At 47.5% G+C, this 10,564-nt stretch overlaps 1 protein-coding gene across 1 annotated transcript; it reads left to right on the top strand.

Moving 5' to 3' along the window:
* The first annotated feature begins 3,743 nt into the window (after nt 1-3,743).
* On the top strand, nt 3,744-9,915 carry Hpcal1 (hippocalcin like 1). The gene is made up of 3 exons (XM_021189576.2): nt 3,744-4,152; nt 5,570-5,675; nt 8,901-9,915. Exons 1-3 carry the CDS (start codon nt 3,775-3,777, stop codon nt 8,996-8,998), a joined length of 582 nt encoding a protein of 193 aa, XP_021045235.1. The 5' UTR covers nt 3,744-3,774; the 3' UTR covers nt 8,999-9,915.
* Nucleotides 9,916-10,564: the final 649 nt, after the last annotated feature.

Here is a 10,564-nt window from a genome sequence, read left to right as displayed (position 1 = left end):
CATCAATATTCCTGGAGGATCCCCAAACATCTCTTTTTACACATCTTGTCCTGATCCACTAAGGAATTCTTTGAACCAACCATCACCAGGTAAACCACCCTCCCACTGTTCCATATCCTATTCTTACCTCCACTTCCCTGTTCCCAGTATGGCTTCGATTTTATGTGTGTCTTGTTAATTGAGTTTCCAAAATGAATTACCTACAATAAAACTAGGGCATTTCTATTTCTTCCCAAAGAGTCATGACATGTGTTGGGATGTGATTCAGAGCCCTGTGTAGTGGATTCTCTGGAGAGCAGCTAGCTTTTCATCTATGTGCTTATCCTAGGCCTGCAGTGATCCCTCAGCCACCAACAGTCATATTTNTCCTCTTAGNGCAGACTCTCTGTGGCTGGAGAAGTTGGTATTGTGGGCTCCTGTTCAGGGCTAGATGTACCTAGCTTCTAGGGGTACATCCAGCCAGCACTGGCCACACTGTCAAGTTCAGTCTCCAGTGAGCCAGGGAAAGTTTGACTGACTCATGGTTGAAGCCCAGGCTGTAGGTGAAACAGAAAGAGGACAGTAAATCTTGGTAGAAGCAAGGCTGTGAGATAGGAAGTAAGTTATAGCAAGAAAAGTGAGGATCTGGCAGTCAGCCATCACTGGGGCCTGTGCAGCCCCTGTAGGACTAGTTCTGCCTTTTCTGCTTTGTTTTTTGTTTTTGAGACAGGGTCCTCTTTCTGTAGACCAGGCTGGCCTGGAGCTCAAAGTTATCTGGCTGCCTCTGCCTTCTGAGTGCTAGGATTAGAGCTGTGTGCCACTGCCAAGGCTCTGTCTCTCTACTTCTTGTTCCTGAAGCCCCTCCCAGACAGGGCTTAGCCGACATTGTTCTATCAACTCGGAGGTTCTTAGACAGGCCACCAGTCGAGAGATAGAGGCTGGGCCACTGTGACTTGGGGATGCTTCTTCTTTCAGTAGAAAATAAAAACTAAGGGGACTGGGATCCTGGAGAGAGGGCTCTTGCTGTTCATGCAAAGGAACCCAGTTCAATCCTGTGCCCTACACCCACAAGGTGTCTCACAACTTCTGTAACTCCAGTTCCAAGGATCCTACGTCCTATTCACAACTCTGCAGGTACCAGGCACACACGCAATGTATTGTATAATGAGAAAACTCTTGTAACTTACCATATAAGTAAGTGTTCTTAAAGCATTGAAGAAGAAAAAAGGAAAGGAACATGTGGATACGTTTCAACATCTTAAAACTGCAAATGATCCAGGCACTGAGGCTCACACCTGTGACTGCTAGACAGGGGAGGCAGGAAAGTAAGGGTGCTGGTCATCCTCAGCTACATAGTGAGTTCGAAGCTAGCCTGAGCTACATGAGACCCTATCTTAGAAAACAAACAGATAAAACTACAAAGGAAAAGACGATAGAAGGGCCTACAAGGTCCCTGTCCATCCAGCCAATTCCCCTCTTCACTCAACTTTACCATTTTCTGTAAGTTCTTCCAGAGGAGGCCTCCACAGACAAACCATCTGACCTGTTCTCACAGATTGCAGCAATCCACATGCCATTGTGAAAAATCTTCCATTTCTAGATCTCTCTCTCTCTCTCTCCCTTCCTCCCCCCCCGTGCGTGTGTGTGTGTGTGTGTGTGTGTGTGTGTGTGAGAGAGAGAGAGAGAGAGAGAGAGAGAGAGAGAGAGAGAGAGAGAGAGAGAGAAGGAGGGAGAGGGGGGAGGGTTTCTCTGTGTAGTCCTGGCTATCCTAGAACTTGCTCTGTGGCCCAGGGTAGCCTTCCTTGAACTCCTATCTGTCTGCCCTGTCACTGAGTGCTGGGGATAAAGGCATGCACCACTATTGACCTTCCTGTTCTCTCTCTTTTAATATAATTTTCTGAGACAGGGTCTTATGTAGCTCAGGCTGGCCCTGAACTTGCTATATAGTCAAGGATGACCTTGAACTCCTGATCTTCCTGCCTCCACCCTCCAGTTCTGGAATTACAGATGTGTGGCACCAGGCTAGCTCAGTTGATGATTACTTCTGATCAGAATACTGTGGACACTTGAGTTGGTTGTTTGTACAGGGGAGGACGTATTTAGATAATGTGTGCTTTGAAAGGCAATATCAAGCTGCTGTATGTCTGTGTTGAACAAGGAGCTTTAAATATCTACTAGTCGTGTAGATAAGTAAATAAAATAGGTACCTAGAAAGCTAACAGCCTGGGAAGGAGGTGAAGAAGACAGAGGAGGTAGCACGTAATACTGAGTGCATGTCTTATCTTCCTTAACAGAATACAATACCTAGTGCTTGGAATTCATAAGCCTCTGAGCAGTTCAGAGTGGTTTCCTCTGGGACTTTAGTAGAGGAGACCCACCCACACTCGTTCTGCTACACGTTTCAAAAATAACTGAGCTATGCATGTGTGTTACTGTGAAAGACAGAAAACAAAATTGAGGTAGGAAAGTGAATGAGTTTTAATGTCCAGTGGCCAATCACTGCAGGATCTCACACATGGGTCTTGTGGGACTGCTGTGGGGTATGCTTACCAATGGAGCACAGTCCTGGATTTCCATAGGGACCTGTTTGAGCTGTTAACATTCATATAGACATTCACTGACCGATTGATGCTAATTCTAGATCTCCCTGGCAGAGCAATATCTCAGAGGCATAATAAAGAGCGGGGACTCCCATAGGGTTCCCAGGTACCTCTCTTTTAGGGATCAAAAGAGCATGGTGTGTGCTGGTAACTTCTACCAGTCAATTATGTGGAGGGGGACAGGGAGGTCTTGGGGGTAGGAATGGGATTGGTAAATGTTATTTATAAAATTAGGGTTGCTGATAAATAAAGATGAATTTGAAAGATTAAAACCATGTTCCTGTTCTCTGGCATTGTCCCTGAGTCCACTCAGGATAGGTGTCAACCTACGTCTAAATTTACCCCAGCTGTGTTAGATAGGAATGTGAACCACCAACATCCGCCTGCCTAAGCATGATTTATTTACTATGCAGCATCAACAAATGTATCTGTGACAAGGAAAGAAACAAACACACAGGGTCCCCCACGAGAGAAAGAACTAACTGTTCAAAGCAAAGAGACTAGATCAGGTCTATGAGACCACTTTGCCCCAAGCTGATAAGCTGAGGGGTTTGTCTCAATCCTGACTCCTGTCAGGATATTTGACAAAGCTTCATTCCACTGAGTTTAGAATGCCTCTCCCTGTACCCTTATTCCACTATTCTGCATGCATGCTCCAAGTAGACTGTGTTTAGCCATAAACAGACATTCTTTCTGTCTTTCCTAGCGTATTCTGGGTTTTGCTATGTTGTATAGAACCATTTTGTACCTCCTGACAAGAGCCATTCAGGAAACGCTAAAAGTCAGAGCTTGCACTATCATGGTCTTGAGTTCTTCTGGCCCAAAAGTTCTCAACTTCTGTGTCACAACACCTGTGGGGATTGAATGACCCTTTCACAGGGGGTCACCTAAGACCCTCCTGCATATTAGATATTTGTGTTATGATTCATAACCATAGCAAAATTACCGTTATGAAGTAGCAACAAAAATAACTTTATGGTTGGGGGTTCGCCACAACATGAGGAACTGTATTCAAGGTTTGCATCTTTAGGAAGGCTGAGAACCACTGCTGTAACTGATGGCACTGGACATACAGAGGACATTGCTTAGCCAGCTTGGTGGTGGGGAGTGATAGGAAGCCAGACCTCACGTCCCAGGTATCCACAGCTCACCTTGTGTCTTGGCCTTGCAGGTTTAGTCTCCATTGCCAGCTGCCATGGGCAAGCAGAACAGTAAGCTGCGTCCTGAAGTGCTGCAGGACCTGCGGGAACACACGGAGTTCACCGACCATGAGCTGCAGGAGTGGTACAAGGGCTTCCTCAAGGACTGTCCCACCGGCCACCTGACCGTGGACGAGTTCAAGAAGATCTACGCCAACTTCTTCCCTTATGGTGACGCCTCCAAGTTCGCTGAACATGTCTTCCGCACCTTCGACACCAACAGTGATGGCACCATCGACTTCCGGGAGTTCATCATTGCTCTGAGTGTGACCTCTCGGGGCAAACTGGAACAGAAGCTCAAGTGGGCCTTCAGCATGTACGACCTGGATGGCAATGGCTACATCAGCCGCAGTGAAATGCTGGAAATAGTCCAGGTACTGGCATTAGGCAGGGCCAGGAGTGTGGGGAACGCAGGGAACACAGGGACCCAGGACCCACATTCCGGACCCATATACCAGGTCATTCCTCTGCCCACTTGCTACCTGTTGTACTAAAGGACTGCAGGTCTTTGCAGAGAGTAACAATAAAAACCAAGCATCTATCGATTGCTTGCTGGACATCAGGCCCCAGCTGAGCTCATCCATAAGGTTTATTTACACAATTCTATGAAATGGGTCTTGTTTTTTTTGTTTTTTGTTTTCTTAACCTTTCAAGAGATCTGAGTCTCAGATAAGTGATTAAGAATTATCAGAGCAAGAACTGGGGAAATGGCTCAGTGGATAAGAACACTTGATACACAGCATGANNACCTGAGTTCTGATCCCAACACCCACAGAAAAGCCAGGAGTGGCTGAGCATGCCCCAAACCCTAGAACTAGGGGACAAGTGAGTCCCAGAAGCTTGCTGAACAGGCAGCCTAGCTAAAATGGTAAGTCCCAGCTGGGTTTAGTGAGAGAGAAAAGGGAATAACGTGGACACCTGTATTCCTGTCTGGCCTCTGCACAGGTGTTCATCTACACACACATGTATAACATACACATACATTAGCTGTCTGTAGGGCTTCTTTAGAACTTCACAGTAAAGGATGAGTCAGCATTCAGTTCTCCATGAGAGTGACACTTACGTGCACCCTGCATCCTTCCTGCTCCATGCTTTAAACCATCTCTGTGTTTGGGCCAGTGAGATGACTCTGTGGGTAGAGGTGCTTGCTACCAAGCCTGGCAGCCTGGGTTTGATCCCTAAGACCCACAGGGTATGAAAAGAGAACCAGCTTCCTCAAATTGTCCTCTGAACTCCACATGAGATCATCTCCCCCAAATACATGCATACATACATAAATATATACATACATACATAAAATGAGCAAAGTAGTTATAAATCAGTGCCTAACACAATGGCTATAGATGTTAATAATACTTTGTATCATTTGGGAAATATAAGAAAATGTCTGTGTATTTCCATTTTCTTTTTCTTACTATTTCCCACCTGTAGTTTGTTGAATCTGCAGATTCAGGACCCATGGGTGGGCAGGGCTCACTGTATTTCCCCTTTGACCTTCCCTCTGGGCTTTCCCAGCTCCCCACCAAAGATCCTCCTTTCAGACAGAGCTCTGCTCTCCCCACCACTGCCACACTCCTAGCTCAGGAGCCCTCTTCCCCCACCCCAGCTGTATCCTGTGCTCTTGAACATCACTTAACCTTTCCTGGCTCCCTTTGCCCAGCACCTTGTCTGTGAGACTTGTTCTGATAAGAGAAGGGTCCTGACTCTGCCCTTTCCATGCTTGGCTGGCTGAGTGGGGACCATCACTCACTCTCCATCCTCCTGAGCACACTCACAGATGCCCCTTTGCAGGCCATCTACAAGATGGTGTCCTCCGTGATGAAGATGCCCGAGGACGAGTCCACGCCTGAGAAGCGAACAGACAAGATCTTCAGGCAGATGGATACAAACAATGATGGTAGGAAATGTGGCAGGAGTGAGGATGTGGGGGTGGGAGGAGGGGGTTGGGAGAGAGGGTAGAATTTGGGTGAGGTGAGCAAATGTGCCTGTGAGACTGTTGATGGCACAAAGGTGTTTGGGATACACCCCTGCCCTATGCAGCCCTACCCTTTTGCAGCCCACTTTATTCAGCTCTGCTGAAGGGAGAGAGACTAGAATTCAGAGTAAGGGGCACCTATCCCATATCCTGCACCCTTCCTATGTCTTTATAACCATGNGCATGTCAGTAGACCCTCTGAGCTTTAGGCTTCATACATGTTTGAGTTAGGGTTTACATTGCTGTGATGACACACCATGGATGCATGCAACTTGGGAAGGAAAGAGTTTATTCACTCACAGTTTCCATATAACAGTTCATCATCAAAAGCAGTGAGGCAGGAAATCAAACACGGCAGGAACCTGGAGGCATAATCTAATACAGAGACCATGAAAGGGTTGCTGCTTACTGGCTTGCTCGCCATGGCTTGCTCAGCCTGCTTTCTTATAGAAGTCAGGATCACTAGCCCAGGGTTGTACCATGTACCATGGGCTCCTCCATCAACCACTAATTAAGAAAATGCCCTCTGGTCAGGCATGGTGGCACAAGTCTTTAATCCCAGCTCATAGGAAACAGGAGGCTCTCTATGAGTTCAAGGCTAATCTTGTATAAAAAGTGAGTTATAGGACAACCAGGGCTGTTACATAGAGGAACCCTGTTTCAAAAAACATAACAAAACAAAAGGGAGGGAGGGAGGAGGGACGGAGAGAGGGAGGGAAGGAGAGAACAAGAGAGAGAATATACCCTATAGGTTTTCCTGCAGGCATTTTATGGAGACATGTTCTCAAGTGAGGCTCCCTCCTCCCTGATAACTATAGCTGTGTCAAGCTGACATAACATTGGCCAGCACACATGCTGACAGAAGGAGTGGTCTTACTATTTCCACAAGTATATATGGGGAGGGGAGGCAGGTCATACTGGTTCCTGAGAGATGAGACACTGTGAATCAAGGAGCTTTGAGTCTTGGGATCCTGAGAGGCTGTCCAGGCCATCGTCCTGGGATGTGAGGCACCCCAGATATTCATGGGGCTCATCAAGCACAGAAGCCTCATCTGGCTGTGGTCATCGTACCTAGGACTCTGAGGTCCTACCTCAGCTGCAAAACCACAGGACTCAGCAGGAGGCGAGGTGGTGAGAGATCGTCAGGACATGCCCCGTGTCCTCCTGTGCCTTGGCTGAGTTTCTCACAGGACCTCAGCAAGGGTGAGGTAGCTGCACGGTGAGTTGATTCTGCCCATCCGTGACTTTGTAGAGCCAAGACTGATTGGCTTTTGTTCCAACATGAAATGCAGCATTAAGGCAAGAAAAGGCTCCCGGGTTGCACTGAGATTGAATGTACACAAATGCACAGGAAAGTGCTGTGTGGAACCTGGAGAGCTTGTTGCAGGTGAGCTGAGGATAGGGCTCAGCGGGACTCAAGGCTCCCGTGGAACTGGAGACAGCAAAAATCTTTCCAGACAGCAAGGAAATGCTTTTCAAAACATGTCTGCACACAAAGCAAGGCAGCCTCTTGCCTGGCGCTGCCGTTCGGCCAGTTTCTAAAGTGTTCTTTACTGTCTTGTGTTCCCTGACATGGAGGCTTGGGTTCCGACAGACAGTACTGAGGCTTGGCCCCTTCCCAGGCTTGGCTTTCTTCTCCATGAAATGGGGATGAGCCCACTTGCGTGGGCGTGAGGCTAAAGTAGCACTAAACTGGTGGCACACTTAACATGGAGGGCCATCGTTTCTGATTGTCAAAGCCAGGAGCCTCACCAGTTTCAGAGTAGAGACCACATCCCCACTGTGCACTTGTCCAGTTGTTTGTGTCTCACTAAGGAGGCCACTGAATGCATAATGTGCCCTGTAAGCCAGGGGCCACTTGCTAGCACTCAAGAGAGGAGAAGTCAGGGCTTTGAGAGAAAATGGTACAGACAGGATCAAGAATAGGACAGCAAAGGTGAGTAGCTCTCAACACCTGAAACTGGCAAGAGTCTACACTAGGAGGTGCTGTGATAGTTTTAACTGTTATCTTGACTCAGAAGTCTTTAAGATTTAGTGTTTATTTTCTACATGAGTGTTTGCCTGAATGCATGTTTTTGTAAGACATTAAGAGGCCAGAAAAGGGTGCTGGGTACCCCTGGAACTGGAGTTACAAGTGGTTGGGACCCGCCCTATGGATACTGGGAACTGAATCCAGGAACCTCTGCAGAGGCAGAAACTGCTCTTAACTGATGAGCCATCTCTCCAGCACTAGAGAGAGGTTTTTTGCTTGTTGGTTTGTTTCTTGGAGTGTTTCTCTGTGATGCCCTGGCTGTGATGGAGCTTGCTGTTTAGACCATGTTGGCTTTGAACCCAGAGATCCACCGGCCTCTGCCACCTGAGCACTGGGGTTAAAGATGTGTGCCACCACTGCTCAGCTCAGAAGAATCTTAATGAAGAATTATCTATACCAGTGGTTCTCAACCTATGGGTCCCAACCCATTTAGGGGATCAAATGAGCTTTTCCCAGGGATTGCCTAAGACCATCAGAAAACACAGATACTCACATTCTGATTCATAACAGTAGCATAATTACAGTTATGAAGTTGCAGTGAAAATAATCCTGTGGTTGAGGGTCACCACAACACAAGGAACTGTGTTAAACTGAGAACCATTGATCTAGTTCATGGCAGCCAAAAGTATGCCTGCTAGGGGTTGTGCTGGTGGTTAATTGATGTGTGAAATCCCATTACCATTCTCTAAACAGTGGGCCTGAACAGTATAATAAAGGGAGAAGCAGAATATCATTATGAGACAGGTGCTCATACATCCATTCCCTCTGCCCTGTGTCGTTTGAAAGCCTTGACTCCCTGAAGTGATGGATTGTAACCTAGAACTAACCCAAAGAAAACTTCTACCCTGCTTGTGGACGTTGTACATCGTGGTGCGGAGCCTAGTGCGCACCACGATGTACAACGTCCACAAGCAGAAGTGATGGATTGTAACCTAGAACTAACCCAAAGAAAACTTCTACCTTAAGTTGCTTTAGTCAGGGGATTTCTGCTTGTGGACGTTGTACATCGTGGTGCGGAGCCTAGTGCGCACCACGATGTACAACGTCCACAAGCAGTCATCCAGACTTTAACCAGAGCACTGACTAATCCTACATCTCCTGCTTCCAACACTCAGGCAAACTGTCCCTGGAAGAATTCATCAAAGGTGCCAGGAGCGACCCATCCATTGTCCGGTTGCTGCAGTGTGACCCCAGCAGTGCTAGTCAGTTCTGAGGGGAACGGGCTTTTGGACAGTTGTGAGAAACACAGGCTTGCCCTGCCATCTTCAGCTTTGCTTGCAAAAGTGGATTCCTCCATGACCTCTCCTGCTCTCCAGGACCTGGGTCCAGGCAGCACATCGCACCCTCCTGGCCTGGCTGACTGTGACTCCCTCCTCTATCTGATCCATTCGATGTCCCTCCTCCTCCAGTCCAGGCTGGTTCCTTCCAAGGGTTCAAGTGTTCTTGGCTGTAGGGCTCCTCCATGCCCACAGAGGTAAAGGAGGCCCTTAAGGACACCAGACAGGGCTTTTCAGTATCTTATCAAGATGAGCCGATTTATTCTATGATCCCAGGTGACTTTGTGAGGATGAAGAAGATGGAGAGTAGACAGGCAAGCCCTTCCTGTGCATGGCTCCACCTCCCTTGTTCATTTTCTCTGACCAAAGCTGCTTGCATGTATATACTGTGGTTTCCTTACTTTTAATATATGAGTTACATGTATACAGTGAGATGGACTATAATGTTCAGCCCCTGTATTTAATGCCTCTGACGGCCTTTGAAGCATGGTATCCTGTGGCCTGTGATTCCCCCACCCACCCCCAAGTCTGGCTGTGCTGTGGTATTTATGCATTCATGATTTGCCTGATTCCACAGGAGATACATGCATGCTCAGGGCTGTGAACATCTGCCCTCCATCCTGCAAATACAGGTGTTTCTGTGTGCTCCGTCCTTCCTGTTGACTGGTCTGGCATATTAAAATGATCAAATAAACCAAGGTCTGTGAGTTTCCTGTGTTGCTGCAAGCACCCTGTTCATGGTCTACCCCTCTCTGATCCTGAGCAGAAGTGGGTCCCTGTCATACAGCTGTTGTTGGTAACCACAGCCCCTGTGGTCCCCTTCTAACTGCCACTGTGTCTACACACATTTTATGCCTGTTCTACAATATCTGCCTAATGCCAAGAAAGACTTCTGAAAATAAAAGATGAGTGTTCTTGGCAGGTCTGACTGTGACATGCTGCCTCCGACCCCACTCCTGTGGTTTAATTAGCGAGGTAGCAGAAAAGCCACCTTCAAGAGAACAGGATCAGGGTCACCATCGTCAGTGGTGAGGGGGAAGACCTGGAATCTCATTATCCTCTTTTGGTACCATCCCTATTTCTGGTNCCTAAAAGTGCTTCCATCATGAAGATGTTTGCCTCCTGTACCCAGAAGTCACCAGGAACCAATAGGTTTCTTCCGATCCCCGTGTCCCCCATGTCTTAGTTAAGGTTCCTGGTGCTGTGATGAGACACCAGGAGCAAAGGCAACTTGGGGAAGAGGGGCTTATTTCACTCACAGTTGATGGAACAGGTCAGCAACAGTGAGGGCAGGAACTCAAGCAGGAGTAGAATGTTCTCTTAATGGCTGAGCCATCCCACCATCTTGGCTTGTTTTCTTACACAGCCAAGGTGTGGCACCACCCACATCACTCATTGATCAAGAGAATGCCCTCACAGACTTGCCTACATGCCAGTCTGGTGGAGGCATTTCCTCTGGAGTGTGTGTGCTTGGTGATGGATTTTATTTTTTATTTTTTGAG

The sequence above is a fragment of the Mus pahari genome, unplaced genomic scaffold (assembly GCF_900095145.1).
Source record: "Mus pahari unplaced genomic scaffold, PAHARI_EIJ_v1.1 scaffold_13717_1, whole genome shotgun sequence".
NCBI classification, from domain to species: Eukaryota; Metazoa; Chordata; class Mammalia; order Rodentia; family Muridae; genus Mus; species Mus pahari.
This window is presented reverse-complemented; position numbering and strand designations above follow the sequence as displayed.

Bases quoted from the DNA above. Each gene is read 5' to 3' on its own strand.
- Hpcal1 (XM_021189576.2), top strand. From the start codon at position 3,775: ATGGGCAAGCAGAACAGTAAGCTGCGTCCTGAAGTGCTGCAGGACCTG. The intron at 4,153-5,569 runs GTACTGGCATTA...GCCCCTTTGCAG, and splicing joins AAATGCTGGAAATAGTCCAG to GCCATCTACAAGATGGTGTC. The intron at 5,676-8,900 runs GTAGGAAATGTG...TCCAACACTCAG, and splicing joins GATGGATACAAACAATGATG to GCAAACTGTCCCTGGAAGAA.